This window comes from Cervus canadensis, chromosome 22 (assembly GCF_019320065.1).
Source record: "Cervus canadensis isolate Bull #8, Minnesota chromosome 22, ASM1932006v1, whole genome shotgun sequence".
Lineage (NCBI taxonomy): Eukaryota > Metazoa > Chordata > Mammalia > Artiodactyla > Cervidae > Cervus > Cervus canadensis.
In genome coordinates this window covers 7,030,005-7,047,976 of record NC_057407.1, presented here as the reverse complement: position 1 = coordinate 7,047,976, position 17,972 = coordinate 7,030,005, and the positions used below count along the sequence as shown (strand labels likewise).

Sequence of the window (17,972 nt, the reverse complement as noted above, 5' to 3'; positions counted from 1 at the left end):
TTTCTTAGTTTCTCTTTCCAATCTTTTAGTTAGTTATAGGATAGTTAGTGTATAGGAATGCAAGAGATTTCTGTGCGTTAATTTTGTATCCTGCAACTTTAAACAAATTCACTGATTAGCACCCGTAGTTTTCTGGTGGCCTCTTTAGGATTTGCAGATGACATACTATACACAGAAAGCAGTGATATTTTACCTTCTTTTCCAGTTTGTATTCCTTTTCTTTCTTTTTCCTCTCTGATCACTGTGGCTAGGACTTCCAAAATGATACTGAATAAACCCACTACTGCATAGCACAGGGAACTCTGCTCCATGTTATGTGGCAGCCGGGATGGGAGGGAGTCTGGCGAGAATGGACACATACGCATGTATGGCTGAGTCCCTCTGCTGTCCATCTGAAACTATCGCAACATTGTTAACCAGCTATTCTCCAATACAGAAAGTTAAAAGTGAGCATCCCAGAAAAAGTCATAAAGTGATGGATATAAAGATTCCCACTTACTCTTGTAGTAGGCGCTGTTCCTGCTATGGTCATCTGGGAATTCATCCCTTTTGTGTGGACATGGGAGTGATTTGTGAACTCAGAGCCGAAGTGCTTGCTTTCTGTTTCCTTAGATGTACATGCTGTTTGGCTAAAACTCTGCAAGCTTCTTTATTACCAGTCTCGGACATTTTTAAAATGTCTAATTCCTGAGTAAATAAAAAGAGGGGGAACAAAATCATTAAGGGGGTGTACTCAACGATTTCAGAACAGACTGAACATATACAATATACCCTTTCACTCTGATTATGAGAGAAAGAGGCTGTTATAAAGTCATAGAAATAGTAATTTGAGAGGGCAATTTATTCAGTTTACATGGAAAAGAGAACACTAGTATCTTCACCTACAAATACAAAGCAGGTCTACAAAACCACACTTCACATAAAGCCCCCAAAACAGGTAGTGGGGGGAACTGTGTTGATTAAGAATGGTCCTGTTCCTGATCTTAGCGGAAATGCTTTCAGGTTTTCACTGAGAATGTTTGCTATGGGTTTGTTGTTTATAGCCTTTATTATGTCGGGGAAGGTTCTCTCTCTGACTACTTTCTGGAGCGTTTTTAGTGTGTGTGTCAAAGCCTTTTCTGTATCTGAGCGTCACGTAAAACACAAAGAGCAACAGAGGTCCGTGGGCTGCTTCCCAGAGCCACACTCGGCGTGGCGTTTTGGTTTACACATCATATGTACTTTGGTTGACAGCAGGCTTCCTTGGCAAGAAGGCAGCATTTGTTGGCTTTGGGGCCTCAACTGGTTTGTCATCCATTTCGCATTTAAGGAAACGTCACAAATTCTGCCGACTTAAGTCCATCAACCCTTCTCTTGAGACGAGAGCTGCGTTACTGGACTTAGTAGCTAACAATGCACATGGCGGTTTTGAAGTCATTAAATAAAATTTAAAGTCCAGCCCTCTCGCATCACTGGCTGCACTCTGGGGCCGGTGGGAGCTCCTGCCTTGAGCACCAGCCTTTCTTATTCCCATGGGCGCTCCCAACAGCAGGCGCGCTGCTTGTGTTCAGGGCTCAGGGGCTGCGTCTGCCCCGCGGGTCCCTAGTGACTGTGCGCGGAGCGGGGCGTCTCCTGACACTCGGGTTCTCTCCTCAGGGTCAGCTGGTGACCAAGGACTACCCGCCCCACGCCCTGGCCGTCATCGGGCTGCTCGTGGCCTCCTCCACCATGTGCATCCCACTCGGGGCCCTGGGCACGCTCATCACACGCTGCCTCAGGCGGGGAGACACAGCCCCCGTGGCCTGAGAGCCGAGCACCCCAGGACCGACGCCGGCTGCTCGCCCAAAGCGGGGCACATCAGCTGCTACCGGAAATCCTGACTCCGGATGCACTCGGTCCGCTGTCTTCTCGCCGATCAGGAAGGTGAGGAGGTGACTCCCCGAGGAGGAGCCCCGTCCCGCCCAGCAGGCGGCCCTGTGTCCCCGTCGCCTCCCCGCCACCAGAGAGGCAGGATTCCCACGGCGAGTCTGGAAGGTGGCTGCTTGATGGCAGCAAAGTCCAACAAGCAGGGTGCACTGTGAACTGAAATCTGACTTTAATTTTTATGAAATAAAATTTTAGCAGGTTTTTTTTTTTTCCCCTGAAGAAATCTCAAAACGTTAGAGGGCATTCGTTTGTAGAGAAGTTGGTAAAAGGAGTTTTCGGTGCCTAAGATGACAAATCTGAATGTCATCAGTGCAAAATAAGTTCTATTTTCAGTCACGGTGAACCTGCCATCAGCTGTGTTCTCCTTCCCTGAGAGGATGGGCTGGCCATAAAGAAAGAGAGGCTTCGCCCAGGGCTCACACAGGAGGTCACGATTCCCTCACCTGCGGCCTCTCCGTGGGGCCAAGGCCAGTCCTCCCCATGAACAAACCCAAACCCCAGTGTCTCAGAGCCTTCATGAGCTGCCAGAGCCACTGCAAGGATGAAAGTGAAGCCAACATTCCCATAGGCAATATTTGGACATAATGACCAGCTCTCTATAGGAAAGACCATGATCACAGCTTACAGTCAGTGTTAAATTACTTACCTGTACATAAATTTTTCTAAAATGTATAGAAAGATTGGTCTCAAACAGAGCTTCTTTTAAGTGAAGAAACCGTATTTATGACATGGCATTAGTCCACCGTGCAAACATCTGCTATCTTTTTACCTGTAGCAGTAAGTAGGTCAAGGTCATCCTGACTTGAGAGGGTCCCTTCCTGTTCTAACATTCCTGAATCCCATGATCTCAGTGAAGCACAGGAAGGTTCTTTGGGTAGATTGTACAGACATCTTTAAAGACACTTAAACACTCACCTGGGACATCAGCTGGAGATGGCTTTTCTCTTACAACTTAAGACCGCTTGATGGTGTGGACTAAGCTGGAGAGTCACATGTAAATCAATGAAGTTAGGACAGACCCTCACCCCATATACAAAAATAAACCCCAAATGACTTAAAGACTTAAATAAATATAAGAGTCGCAGAAGAGAACATAGGCAAAACATTCTCTTGACAAAAACCATACCAATATTTTCTTACGTTAGTTTCCCAAGGCAATAGAGATAAAAGCAAAAATAAACAAATAGGACCTAATCAAACATATAAGCTGTTACACAGCAAAAGGAAACCATAAAACAAAAAAACCACCTAAGGACTGGGAGAAAATATTTCTAAATGATGTTACTAACAGGGGCTTAATTTCCAAAATTTACAAGTAGCTCATACAACTCAACAATAATAAAGCAACCTAATCCAAAAATGGGCAAAAGACCTAAACAGACATTTCTCCAAAGACAATGTACAGATGGCCAATATGCACAAGAAAGATGCATTATTAGAGAAATGCAAATCAAAAACTACAAATTAAAACATCACACTGGTGAGAGTGACCATCACTGAAAAGTCTACAAATAACAAATGCTGGAAAAGTGTAGAAAAAAGGGAACCCTCCTATACTCTTGGTGGGAATGTAGACTGGTGCAACCACTCTGGAAGACAATATGGAGGTTCCTCACAAAACTAGAGTTGCCGTATCATCTAGCAATCCCACTCCTGGGCATATGTCCAGACAAAACTAGAATTCAAAAAGATACATGCACCCTTATGTTCTTGGCGGCACTATTCACAATAGCCAAGACATGGTAACAACCTAAATGTCCATCAGCAGATGAATGGAGAAAGATGTGGTACGTATATGCAATGGAAGATCACTGAGCCATAAAGAAGAACAAAATAATGCCATTTAGGGCAACAGGGATGGACCTAGACATTATCATACTATGTAAGTCAGAAAGAGAAAGACAAATATCATGATATCACTCATAAGTGGAAGCTAAAACACAATGCAAATGGACTCACAGAGAACAGACTTGAGGTCGCCAAGGGGGAAGTATGGTGGCTGAAGGATGGCCTGGGAGTTTGGGCCTACTATATACAGGATGGACAAACAGCATGGTCCTACTGAAGGGCACAGAACTGTATCCTACATCCTGTGATAAACTGTAATAGAAAAAAAAAAAAACACCTGGCTTTAAAATGTATGCATTTACGTACCACATCTAGCCAGTCCTGTGATTTCTCATCAGAGGTTCTTCAGTGTCCAGACCCCTCAGCTATCAAAGCCTGAAGAGTGGGCACACTTGACAGTAAATAACACCGAGTCTGTTCCTACAGCCTTACAGCTCGGTCCCCACCTCAGCCCTCAGTCACGATCCCTTAGGACAGAGGCCACCCCTCTTGGGGATGTTCCTCCGCGGGGCGTCTCAGCCCCGAACGCCAGGGCCCTTAGGAGTGCAGACACAAATTCTGTCCTCAAGCAGCACCGCACTCACAGCGGTTGGACCTCGGTGGTCCTCCACCACGGTGTCCCTGCCAGCCCCCTGGCTGCACTTACCACTCCTGGTGCGCAGGCCACCCCCTGGAACCTGCCCACCTGAGAACCGGTGCCCTCCTGAAGAGATGGGGAACGGGTCAAACGTTCAGGCACATTTACATCAAAAGTGACCTTTAAAAGTCCTGAGAGCACTTTTGAGCACTTGTATGGAAAAGTCACTTCTCCAAAATAATTTCTGCTCACAAAAGTCAAACACATGAAGAACCATTATTATAGACTAATGTGCTCCAGATGAAAAGTATCTCCAGTTTCGGTTCAGTTTTATCCTGGATTCTGAGAACTGCATGAAGAGCAGAACATTTCACAGTCATCCTCTTGAACCACTAAGTCCTGTTTCAAAAAGGCCTTTCCTGGCTGTTTTCTAGGGACTGCACCAAAGTAGTCATCTTGGCATCCGTCCACCCTCCTTCAAGAGGCTGGAGAAAGAAAGGCACATTCCATCCCCACACCCTTAGCAGTACCATGACATCAGGACCAGACAGGAACTCCAGAGAGCCTTCTATTCACACTAAGAACACGCCAACTCCTAGTGCTAAAAAATCAGGTAGGGAAATATTTGTGTTTTTAGCCACTGTCATAATAAAACCCTAAACAAGTATCTCTCTCGATCTTTTTGGTCATTTATGGGATGTAGTTTTGAAATCTCTAAACACAGATTTTCCCCCTCATTCTGTAAACATACTACCTAATTTTGGAAAAAAAGGAAAATAAAGGAACAGAGAATCTGTCTGCTCTCTTTTTTATGTTTGCTTCCTCCCATGCACTGACCACACCAGTGCAGTAGTGTGTGAAGGCCATCACCTGAAAACAGAGTCACATGGTAACAGGAAGGCCAGCATCCCAAAGAAAAATCAGGGAAAAAATTCCAATTTGCTGGATTTAAGCAGCATGTGAGCTCTTCTGAATTGCTGCAGAATGTTTCCAACCCTTTTGAGAGACAGAGAGGTCCTGGGTAGTCTGCCCACCTCAGGATCCCTTGTTGGCGGAGGCCACGAGAACCCACTCAGTAGGCCTGGGTGTGACCTCAGAACTGTCCTGGGGTGGAAAGGCTGTGTTACCTACTGTGTTAGGTTTTTTTTTATAAGTTATTGTACATAAAAAATTATGGCTATTGCACTTTATAGACAGAAAAGCTGGGGAAAAGGACTCACCCAACATTTTCTACTGAACATTCAGGGAAAGAAAGAAAAAGAGTGACCAGTTTAAAAATTCCTTTTAAGGCAAAAAGTACATCTACAAATAAGAAATTCTCAACCAGAGCTTTCTGACCGGTCTCTTCAGGGGAATCTCGGGTCCTTTGGCTACTGCCCACCTGCACAGGATCCACCTTCATGGAGTCTGTTAAAAGCAGCCCTGGGGAGGTTCTAGGGACAGTTCTGGTCCCTGGACTTGATGGCTCTTAGACTCTAGAAGGGAACAGAAACAGTAATAAATGATACGATTACAGACTGCAATCTTTTCTAAGGAGGAAATAAACAAGCCCAGTAACGGTGTGAGAGGAACAATGCTAATATCAAGTGGCTGAGGAGGAGAAGCGGGCCTGAATTTTGAAGAAGAAGGAACTGTAGTTACTGGAATTGCTGGAAGGTCCATCTAGGGAGAGGCAATAGCAGTGCAAAGGCCCGCAGGGAGAAGGAGCAGAAAGGAGGCCTGCGGCTAGACTGGGGAGGAGAGAGAAGGTGGGTGGGCTTAGGGAGCAGAAGGGGACCTTTTGGTCCCCTACAGAGGTCAGATGAGTCCTGGTAGCCATGACAATGAGGTTTCATTTTCTTCAGAGAGCAGCATAATCTCACCCGAGGGTCTTAACATGGGACCCTGTGTCAACCAGCTGACATTGCAAGATCACTCATGGCTGTGGAGAAGGGACCACAGGGGCTATACATGGGGTTAGTGAGTCCACAGGCGAGACGGTGGTTGGTGTGGACACTGACGTGAGGAACTGGTGGATCTGAGGTGTATTTTAGAGGGAAGAGTTGCCAAAACTTGCTTATGGACAGGATGCATAGTTGAAAGAAGGAGAGGGATATAATGTCACACTTACTGGGTGGATGTTGGTGGCATTTTCTGAAATGGAGAAAGCTGGGCATGGAACCAACCAGTCTACAGAGTATATAAATCAAGAGTTCTGGAAAAAGGAAAAAAGAAAAAAAAAACCTCTGCTAGACTGCATTTAGTTTGAGGCAACTGTGAATCAGGGGGGAATATGGGGTAGGCAGTTGAACATTAGAATCTAGGCTTTGGGAAAGATCCAATCTAGAGGTATATTTTTGGGAATCACAGTATAAAAATGCTATTCAAAACCAGGGGTCTAAACAGCATCACCAGGGGCAAGTGTGTACGTGGAGAAGAGGGCCTAGGGTGGAAAGCTACAAAAACCCCAGTGTTGCAGACACAGCCACGGCTTCCTTTCCGTCCTTCTCACAGAGAGGGGGTCTGTGTGCCTCCCCGGGCCTCTGAATGGGCTTCTGAGTGCTCCGACCAGGTACCTGATGTCAGAGGCTCGACCACAGAGGCCTCCACCTGGATTACCGGACCCCTCACTCGGGCCGCCCCGAGGCGGCAGGGCCATGCGGAGGTGCTGAGCTCACAGAACCAGTGGCATCCACCTTCCAGCCTCCCTTGTGTCACACCAGACCAACCTGGGCCAGGGAGACCAGCCCCTCTGTCAGCTGAGAGACCCCCATACGCGCCCCCTGGATCACAGGAGTCACCCTCCTGACTCACAACACCGTGAGACTGCCTTCCAGCAACAGGAAGCCAGGACAGGGGTAGAGCCGGGAGGAGACATGAGCAGGCGAGAGTGCGGAGTAAAGAGCCCAGGAGGAGGTCTGCTCCCAAAGGCTCAGACAGAAGGACATCTCCAGGTCTCCTAGACACGACTGACGAGCTGTACTTTCTGCTTCTCACCTCAGAGTCTACGCTTAAACCTGACTGTAACAGGAAATCAATTTAGGACATGAAATGTAAGCCGATATTTTAATGGATGACACAGTAGCTCTGTACAGCTAGAAAACTAAATACACAAGAGGCATGAATCACTGAAAATGGTGAATGAAGAAAGACGAACGCCTGGGCCTTGGGCTAAAACAAAAAGGAAAGACAAAGTCATGCTCAGAATAATCAGTGAAAGGAAGTGCTAAGAACAAACAGGCCATCTAACCAGCTCAGCCAGGACCAGGGCATTCGTGGTGACAATTACACATGTCACAACAACTCATTAACTATTCTGCTCCCCAGAGTGAAACCCCATTCATGGCGCCTCTGCATGATGTCCAACACGGAGGACGGGAGCTGGACCTCGGGGAAGACCTTCCGCCTGTAGACTTACCTGGACTTCTCGGCAGGTGTGTGTGTGCATGGCGATTGTAGGGAACTGCCGTGTGGATGAGAATCAAAGACTGTGAAGAGACCAAGTTCAACCCTCAAGTGAGGTCCAAATACAAACCAGAGCCCACGTTCTTCAACTCCAAGGCCAAGTGCTTGCTCTCATGTGCGCCTTATCCAAATTCAGCTTCACAGGATGCTCTGTAAATAAAAAAAAATCCCAGACAAAAAATTCTGGTGCTGCTGCGTTACACACACATCCCTCTCTAGGAGTCACTTTTCAAACCTCTGACAAGCCCAAGAGCTGAGACAACTGTGACTATATCTGATGTCTGCAAATGGCTCTCATCTCAGATTCCTATTGTCAAAAGAAAAAAAAAGCTATGAGCAGGACTCGGGTTACTGCAAAACACCCCCCGGAGAATCCTCTGGCCCACAGACTGAGGAGCTGGGGCCCCGAGCTCAGGGCAGAGCCAGACCACCCTGCAAGAGGCGTCGGAGTGAGGATGCGTTCTCGGCAGCGCAGAAGCCCGACGCCCCTGGCAGTGGGGGGAGCCGCAGTCCTACAGAGACAGTGCTGTACCTCTCCCGGGAACCACGCGGGACAAGAAAACTGGACCGCGGGTCGGATCACAGCAGAGTCCCTCCCGGGCTGTGCTCCTCCGTCCCGCACTTCAGGTTTGGCCACACGACCTGCTCTGACCAATGAAATGTGAGCAGAAGGGGCTGTCACCTTCAGGTGGAAATGTCTCCCTTTCCTTCCTGCCAGGACAACTGGTCATGTTCCCGTGTGAAGCTGTCCTGTCACCAGGCCCCAGAAAGCAGACGGCACGTCACAGAGCCGCAGCAGGCCCTTCAAGGATACACAGAAGCAATGAGAAATAAGCCTTCGTGTTTTTTTTATGCCCTTAAGATCTGTGGCTCATTTGTTACCTCAGCATAATCTGATCTACCTGGATGGACACAGACCCTTTTCCTACTTTACAGGGAGGCAAAAAGACCTAAAAGGTGAAAACACAAAATTATCTCACAAGGACCCCCTTGGAGTTGAGCCATGTGGCCCTACTCAGGCACAAGCAGTGGGAGGGAATTTTTGGTAAATTCAACACCACTGAAGTCACACACTTCTTCCACCAAAAGTCACAAGAAAATGAAGAGAGGTCACAGACTGGAAGAAACATACAGTACACATAACCCACAGAGAATTCCTCTACAGACAAGGATTCCAACAAATCTTTAAGGACAGGCAATCTAACAGAAATGGGCAGAAGACCCAAAGGCACAGCACAGCAAACACCTGATTCTCACCAGCTCTGAATCACGACTTTGGATCGCTCCCTCTTTCCAGGCTACAACTAGACTCGCAGAGAGCCCCCCGCCCTGTATCCGCACCATGCGTGGTCCCCTCCCCGAGTGCGCTGACCCAGTGACTTGTTTCTAGTGCAGAGAATATGGCTCACGTGAGAGATGAGAGGACACTTCGGAGATGAGGTTAAAGAAGAATGTGACTTACTGGCTTTGATGAACCAAACTGCCAAAACGGAGAGGCCTATGTGGCAAAGAACACAGTATTTTAAAGATAATGATGACCGTGCATTGCTTTGCATGATTCTTAAAATTCTGAAATAAAAAAGAATATCCCTTTGAAGACAAGGCACAGGAATGACACCAAAATTAGTTAGAAAAGAATATGTCATTTTATTTTCACTTACAGATGAGACAGTACATGAATTTAGGAATAAAATCACTGCAGGTTTCTGAAATATTGACACCTCAAGGTCTAACACACTAACATTAGCCCATTCACTGCAAAACAGCCACATCAGCAGTTCAGATTTGGTCTTTGTCGTGGTTGTTGAAATAAGTTCTTAACGTGAAATGCCCAGTACGTCACAGTAGACATGAACCGAGTTTTGATATTTCCTCTTTGGAACAAATGATGCTATTTACAAGTTAAGAGTAGGCAGTTCTAATTACTTACCCTATTGTGAGTGTTAACGACTGACTTTAAGCTACAGAGGGTTTTCCAGCTATTATTTCCTTTAGAGTTTCTAAAAGCAACAACTCTTATTAATGTTTATCAATGATAATGTTGGAAAAAAGGTGATGTTAAAATCAAGGCGCTTTTTAGAGATATTTAAGGACAACAAAAGATATTATTACCATTGGAAAAAAAAAACCTGTACATATTTTCAAGCACAACACAAATATTGCAGCAGTATTTAATCGAACTATTGTAAAATAGTGGCAATTACACTACCTTAGATACTTTCTAGTTTTTAAACCTCATAATTACAATTTCAATATACAGTTTCCGACTTATTAATTAGAACTATGCACAGATTCTAAAGCGTATTCTTCAGGTTTATTTCTGCACATAAATTAAAGCTGTAAGTTGGTCCTTGATTTGGAGAACGATAACTACCTGGAAGCACTAAATTTCAGACACACTTACTGAGAACTAACAAAAATAATTACAGAGTGAAAAGTGTCAACACTACCGTGCGTGGAAAAGCAGCTGCTGCCTCCAAGTGCAACATGGAATTCGGCATGAGACGCGCTCAGGGACCCGCGTGTCTCGAAGAAAGACCCTGGGAAAGCTCGAGGGTCAGGAGGGAGGCGCTGACCAAGCGAGGGTGTTTCCCACACCGGGGCGATCCCGAAGACCGAGGCGGCTTTGGACCTCTAGCATGAGGAATAGACTTTACATTCGCTGATTTCATTTACACCTTTTAAAAAAGATAGAGTATATCTGAACTTTTTTCATCACACTTAAACTGCACAGTTCAAGCTGACTGAACTCGTAAGGCAGCCCAACTAGAACTCAAGAGGAACACCAGACCCTGGTCTCCTCTTTCCTACTATGTAGTCATGGACAATTTTGTCCAACTATCTCTATGTAGGAGATTTACACGTTATGAACAGACTAGAGTTAGCTTACTGTTAAACTGTTAAGAAAAGTTCAAAGGTATATGGAAAAGTAAGCCTGCTAATAGCAACTGCTTCTACAGTGACAATAAATTGAGCTAGAAAAATAATTTTCACTGTTTCAAATGAGGGAAGAAGCTAGATTTTTTAAATATATTACTCATTCTTCAATGGCTGATTAAACTGATGATGTATAGGTTCCTTCCATCCTGTGGGTTGAATTCAGGTTACATTTTAATTACAGACTAGCTTCAAATTATAAATATAACTATGCCAATATAGTAAAGAGATCATCAAGGCAGTAACACCAGATCAACTCTAAGTCATCACCCCCACACCAAGCACAAGATGTGCTCCTGGATAAACGATTTACAAAGATCTCGGCTGCCGTGGAAAGCGGGTCAGTAAAGACTCCAGTTCTGCATGATGGAATCTTCCAGGCCAAGCCGCTTTCCACAGACACAAATTCAGTCTATCTTTTCTTTTTGGACCAATCTGGGAGCATCAACAAAGTCTTTGCCATTGTAAAGAATAATAAAAAATGTTCCAATGCTTGCGACTCCCCAGAAGAGCACATAGGCCAGGGTTTCTGTCCACGTGTCACCTGTTGATTTTAAAAAACAAAGAACTGATAAATAACAAGTCATTTTATTGACACTAGTTCCAGCTTTCAGCTGTTTAGCACATCTTGACAGCATTAAAGTTTACAAACACATCCAAAGGAAAAACATAAGAACCTCTCAGTTAAGGTTTGAACCAGTGGTTCTCTAACTCTGGCTGGCTCGAGAATCTTCTTCAGGGCTGGAAACAGTGTCAGCTGCTGGGCTCATCCCCAGCCTGTGTGCTTTGGCAGGCCTGGAGCAGGGCCCCAGAAGCTGCATTTCTCACAAGTTCCCAGATTATGTTGATGCTGCTGGTCGAGAGACCACACTTGAGAACCACTTGACTACACTTCCCTGGTGACTCAGACATTAAAGAATCCACCTGCAATGCAGGAGAGCCGGGTTCGATCCCTGGGTCAGGAAGATCCCCCGGAGGAGAGAATGGCAACCCACTCCAGTATTCTTGGGCTTCCCTTGTGGCTCAGCTGGTAAAGAATCTGCCTGCAATGTGGGAGACCTAGGTTCGATTCCAGGGTTAGGAAGATCCCCTGGAGATGGGCAAGGCTACCCACTTCAGTATTCTGGGCTGGAGAATTCCATGCACTGTACAGTCCATGGGGTTGCAAAGAGTCGGACACAACTGAGCGACTTTCACTAAAAACCAAAGTAGGGGCTAGAAATCAAACACTGTCATATCTAAACACCACAAACATCATTATGTTACAACAACTAACTGACATCAGGGATTACTATCCACAGCATCCAGTCCATCTTCACTTGTACAACATGCATATTTATACAGTTGCTAATTCTAACAGCTCTGGGTTTTAAAGCTCTTTCTGGATAAAGAGAAAGGCGGTTCCTCACAAGTCCACCCTGGTCACTCCCTAAAGGGATGGTCCACTGGTTCTGGCTGAGTCTTGGTCCTGATGTCCCTGCCTTTGCAGACGTTCTAGAGGAAAATGTGTGTATATAAAAAGACCAAGATAACAAAGCTAACTCAACAGTGGCGTGGCTCCCAGAAAAGGCATCCACTGGGCAGTGTGTTAAAGAAAGAAGTCAGGGGATTGAGGGCGTGGACAGAACCGTGAGCAGCACAGTCTGCTGATCCCTCCTTTTCCTTCCTGCCCCGAACGTGACACAGGCCCCCATCACGGCACACAGCGATGCGGCACTTGAGAGCCCCCAGCCTGTTTTTGGACTGTGAGAGTTTTTACATATTCAAACAGCTGCAAAAACAGTGTGCAAGAGAGACCATATGTAGCTTGCAGAATCTAAAATACTTATTGTCTGGCTCTTTTCAGAAAACATACGCTAACCTCTGCCCTAGAGTAACAGAAGGGCAGCTCCTTCCTGTGTGGTGACCACCTTCACTGCTAAACATGCGGGGATTACAGAGGCGAACAGGCTCCGAGCCGCCCCTGGGGAAGCTGGCAGAATCAGTGTGGGGGGTGAACAGGAGGCCCTAACTCCAGAAACGTTTGCTGAGGGCTTCCTGTATCCAGTATTCTTGCCTGGGAAATCCCACGGACAGAGGAGTCCAGTGGGCTATAGTCCATGGGGTCACAAAGAGTCGGACATGGCTGAGGCAATCTGGTACGTGCACCCTGAATCCTAGGCGCAGGAGGTAAAATAGTAAGACAGGTCTCTGCCTTCAGAAAGCTGCTGGTGCACTCAGAAAGATGAGCAAGTATGCAAAGCATGACTACCCAATGGGTGCTGGACGCCACGGAGCAGGGCGCCTCTGAGGATGAGACCCCGCAGTGCTCACGCTGTCAGGAGAGGGGAGTGCTCTTGAGGGAGGGACACGCCGTAGTGTGGAACCCAGAAAGGGGGAGCTGAGGTCTGTGCAGGGAGGACAAAGGGACACTCTGAGAGGACGGAGGCTGAGCGCAGAGGCGCCCCTTCAAGTGCCTGAGGCTGCACCTCCAGGCAAAACACGAGTGTCACAGACTCTCACTCTCAGAGCACCGAATGTTACTAAATAAGCAGCTAAGTAACTTAACCCCGTTAACTTAGTGACACAGGAAAATATTGAGAGGAAAAAGAAAACCAGTAAGACCCGTTTGTTAGCTCAAGTTCCTAGGCAATGTTTCTATTTAAATTTACTATGTATTAATCTATAATAAGACTGACTCGCCCAACAATAGGTGGTTGGTCACATAAACTATACATCCATCAACGGAATACTTTGTAGCCATTCAAAGTAAAAGACATGGATAAATATTTATACTGCTCAGTGAAAAAGACAGTACAAAAAAGTTTATAGGATCTGCCTTTTGAAAAAAAAATCATACACACCTACAAAGACTAAAACATCAAAACGTTAAAGAATAATTAGCTTATCTCTGAAAGGCAAGGTGATAACATTTTCTTTTCTAACTGTATTTTCTGTAATTACTATGTATTACTTTGGTAACGAGAAAAAAAAAAAATTTAAAAGCTTAAGTGGAAAAAAACACGCCATCAAGCTACCGAGTATATGTTTTCCTTCCTGTCACATCTAAGGACTCGCGTCACCTGCTCCCTTTACTCAGCTTAACGGGACACACCATGTACTGAGCAGGCGCAAACTCAAGATGCTGTACAGAAAAGTTCAACAGTCTAAAAGATGAATGTGAAATGAGTGCAGACTTACCAGCCATCAGCAGACAGATAATGCACATGGAAAAGGCAACAACCATGATAATAGGCAACTGGAAAAGGAAACAGAAACCACCACGTAAGATGCTAATCAAAGATTGTAAAATCAGCTGTCTGCTTTCCCTGAAAGACAACAGAACACTTCTGTATCTGATATACAAAATACCTTTCTTTCAGCAAAACATCATTAGAGTTTTGATCATAACTGCCCAAATCTTCAAACAGGTTAGAAGAGCTGAAGAAAGCGGAGGGAGGTCACCCAGATGTCTACTCAGACTCTAGGCGCCCCACTCCAGGACACCCTGCCCACTGGCATGAAACCCCAGAGAGGCTCTTGCAAAGTCTGGTGACCGAGTCAAAAACGAGAGACGTGACGAAAACATACACTGACTTCCATGTCACAAGTTTGCCTCCAGCAGATCCTGAAGCTCGGGGGAAGCAGTGTCTCCCCGAAAGGAGAGGCCCTCACTCCTGCTCCATGTCTGTGTTCTCACTTAAACAGCATCTGCAATGGACATCTAGGTGCCTCCACGTCTTGGCCATCATACACAGTGCCGCGATGAACACTGGGGCGTGTGTCTTTTAGAACTGTGGTTTTCTCGGGGTATATGCCCAATAGTGGGGTAGCTGGGTCATATGGTTGATGTATTCCTAGTTTTTGTAAGGATGCCATACTTTTCTCCATAGCGGCTATGCAGTTAACATTCCTACCAATAGTGAAGGAGGGTTCCCTTTCCTCCACATCCTCTCGAGCATTTATTGTTTATAGATTTTTTTTAATGTGGTATATATATACAATGGAGTATTACTCAGCCATAAAAAAAGAACAAATCTGGGTCAGTTCTAGTGAGGTGGATGAACTCAGAGCCTGTTCTACAGAGTGAAGTCAGAAAGAGAAAAACAAATACTGTGTATTAACCCACATATGTGGAATCTAGAAAAATGGTACTGATGATCCTATCTGCAGGGCGGGAAATACAGATGGAGAGGATGGACACGTGGACGCAGCTGGGGAGGGGCAGCGGGACGAGTGAAGAAAGCAGCACGTGGTCATGTGTAAAATGCAGAGCTGGTGACGAGCTGCCGTGTGGCGCAGGGAGCCCGGCCTGGCCCTCTGATGACCCCGAGGGGCCGGGTGTGGGGAGGGAGGGGGCTCCACAGAGAGGGGCCATGTGTGTAATTACGGCTGATTCACGCCACTGTACTGCAAAAGCCAGGACAATGCTTTGAAAAGGAACAAAACCAAACAAAGGATCCGCAAAGGACAGTCAGCTGTGAGAGAGGGCGACATTCCACAGTGACCTCACTCTTCTCCCTGATCTGCTCCTTGCGGCAACTTAAGTGTTCATGTTCCATTTAGAGCAACATTATGTTTTATGTCAAGGGGAGTTGGACCATCTGTACCTTCAGTCACAATGCTGTTAACAACTTAAAAAACATAAAGGTTTCTTACAGCCAGGAATTTCAGATCTCTTGGAACACTTAACGGACTATGAGATTCTAATTCATCCACTGAATAGTTCCCAAGAAATAAGTCTATGGAATCCTAGAAGAGAAAAAAAGCAAAATAATAACTCCCAAATTAGGTATGGGGAACAGTACAAAGATACAGCCACCAAATAACCACAAATTAGCATCAGAAAACAAACTTACTTGTCTAAATCCATCAGAAAAGTTGTTCTTGTAATACCGTATTAATGAGTTCCAGCCATCCATTATAAGTCCCAACTGAGTTCTCTTTCCAGTTCTGGTTAAATAAGAGATTAAGTTTTGAGTTACAGATTTGCATATTAAATTCTCACACTGTTTGCAGCCAATAAGTATGTGGTATGGAGATAAATAAATTATAAAGATTTCTTTTTTAAAATTCCTGAATATATAAAGAAGACATCTCACAAAAGAAACCAGTACTGAGTCCAAGAAATGTGCATCCTCTTTCTAGAGCATTACCACAGGAGACACAAAGAGGAAACGTGCTCAGTTCCACTCGCAAAGACAAGAAATAAGAAGAGAAACGCATAACCCACGTTAAGTGGCATAAAGTAAACAGACTAGAAATCTTATCTTGCTCCCAGAGAATCCATACAGCAGAAAAAGACCCAACCACATTTGTAACAAATGCAACACATCCCAACCTCTCACTACCCAGTACGGTCCTTGAAACCAGCCCCAGCATCACGTGGGCACACAGTCTCGGGGTCCTCCCCAGACCTGCTGAATGGGCCTGGGGTGAGTCAGGTGCTCCGCAGGCGGTTGAGAGGAGCTGAGGTGCCCAACCCCACTGTGCACCAGAATCACCCAGGGATGCTAAGAAGCCACCGGCGCCTGGGCCTCATCTCCCCCGAGTCCCAGCTTAATGGCCTGGGACGAGGCCCAGGCACCAGTGGGAGCTCTCGTGTGAAAGTCGCCCGAGCGGTCTACCATGCACCGGAACAGTGCACCCCTGGACCGGAATGTGACTTCGGCGCACAGCTTACCTGGTAAAGTCAGTCTTCAAGGCACCAGTGCCTGCATACTGTTTGGCACAAGCATTTGCATTGTCAGCCCAGGCTGTGGGGGAAAAAAAGGAAAAATCAGTTAATAATCATTGACAATCAATGCTCTAAATCCAAAATATTTATTTCAAAATTTGAATAATCTTGCCTCTGTTCAAGAAATGACCTACCATTTTTGTAAATCTTCTCAAATTCATCTTGTTCTTCAAGCTTTTGTCCCACATGCAAAACTCCTAGTCTCTGGAATAAGAATCATACCCACGTTTACATGTTAACAGATTTCAGCACATGTGATTTAGGAACAAAAAGCAGAGTCTTCAGAGTTTCACGTGGTTGCTGGCTGCAGGCGGGAGGCGCTCTCCTTGTAGGTGGGGACCACAGCCCTCTCCTGCTCGGCCCGGCTGCAAACCCTCTGTCTGGGCTCCCATCTGCCACAGCCCCTCTCTCCCCTGAGCCCCAGACCACAGCCCCAGCGGCAGGACTGTGTAAACCCAGAGGCGGGGCAGAGGGAGAGGCGGGGAGCACGCAGTCAGTGCTCCCTCCTTCCCTGCCGCCCCCAGCCTCCCATCACCTGGACCCTCTACCCGCTTCACAACTCAGCACCCCAGACTGCTGGCTCCACACTTACCCCTAACCCAGGGGCCCTTTGAGAACTGGATGAACGCTACCTTCCTCCCTCACCACCAACTGCACCGAAGCACAGCCCTTTGCCTGTCATCTGACAGGACTCCGGGCAGCCTGAGTCTCTCTATGGACTCCCCTTTGGAGTTCACTGACCACAGATTAGGGACTCCCGCCTTGGTCTTGTTTCGGACCCGCAACCCTCTTAGAACCACTTATCTTCACTGCTCGCCTCCGATGACCCTTCCCTCACTCCCCCAGTGACCGGCCCTCTCTGGAAGGGGACAGGCACAGCTGGAGGCCCCACGTCAGCGGGCCCTGAGGCTGGACAGGCTCCTGCCCGAAGGCTCTCTACAGGTTGCTGAGCTTTTATAGGACTGTTTTTAGCATGTAAATTAGTTAAATACAGATTACAGAACCTAGTCCAACAGATTTCTGTTAACCAGCCTTGGAAACAACCAGTCCCAATATGGTTTCTACTGAAAACTATCCTCTGAAGTAAAGCCATCAGACTGACAAGGACACAGCATCACAGAAGCTAGAGTACTCAAAGGCGGTGACCACGCCTTCGGCAAGACCACGTGAGGATTCGGGGAGGTGTTTTACTCCACAATTCTTCTCAGAGTCCCACAGAATTGCCATAAACAGAGATGAATGCTTACAAATAATTTAGGCAGGAAATCATTTGGGATGCATTTTGTTTGCTCCTTACAACAACCACCACTGAGGTCTGGAAATCTAGGCTGTATGTATTTTTAGCTCCATATATAAACAAAATAAACTATTTATACCTACTCTTTCTCAACAACACAGTCACACTGGTGCAGCAAAGCTGTGTCACAAAGTATTTACCTGGGTGTTAACATCCCTTGCCAACAATAAAAGAGATGCAAACAAAAAAACCTAGAGGTACTACTCTGTACTGTTAGAAAACCTTTCTAAATAAAAATACTTAATGCT

At 46.2% G+C, this 17,972-nt stretch overlaps 2 protein-coding genes across 7 annotated transcripts in view; one reads left to right on the top strand and one right to left on the bottom strand.

Annotated features, from left to right (window-relative positions):
- SLC6A20 (solute carrier family 6 member 20) overlaps nt 1-7,761 on the top strand; it is a 52,964-nt gene extending 45,203 nt beyond the window's left edge. For 4 of the 5 annotated variants that reach the window (XR_006264424.1, XR_006264422.1, XR_006264425.1 and 1 more), the window contains 2 exons: nt 1,636-1,902; nt 7,637-7,761. Coding sequence is in view for 1 of the 5 variants with exons in the window: in XM_043442196.1 (XP_043298131.1) it covers nt 1,636-1,785 (150 nt within the window). In the remaining 4 variants the exon portion in view is untranslated. Of the gene's footprint in view, nt 1-1,635; nt 2,118-7,636 lie in introns of those variants that run through there. The other variant, XM_043442196.1, reaches the window with a different exon arrangement.
- A 1,636-nt stretch (nt 7,762-9,397) lies between these two features.
- Nucleotides 9,398-17,972, bottom strand: part of SACM1L (SAC1 like phosphatidylinositide phosphatase) — a 66,996-nt gene continuing 58,421 nt past the window's right edge. For both annotated transcript variants that reach the window (XM_043442197.1, XM_043442198.1), the window contains 6 exons: nt 16,562-16,631; nt 16,374-16,446; nt 15,550-15,643; nt 15,350-15,442; nt 13,892-13,949; nt 9,398-11,255 (listed from right to left, as the gene is read on the bottom strand). In XM_043442197.1, coding sequence (XP_043298132.1) covers nt 11,119-11,255; nt 13,892-13,949; nt 15,350-15,442; nt 15,550-15,643; nt 16,374-16,446; nt 16,562-16,631 — 525 coding nt within the window. In that variant the 3' untranslated portion in view covers nt 9,398-11,118. The remainder of the gene's footprint in view (nt 11,256-13,891; nt 13,950-15,349; nt 15,443-15,549; nt 15,644-16,373; nt 16,447-16,561; nt 16,632-17,972) is intronic.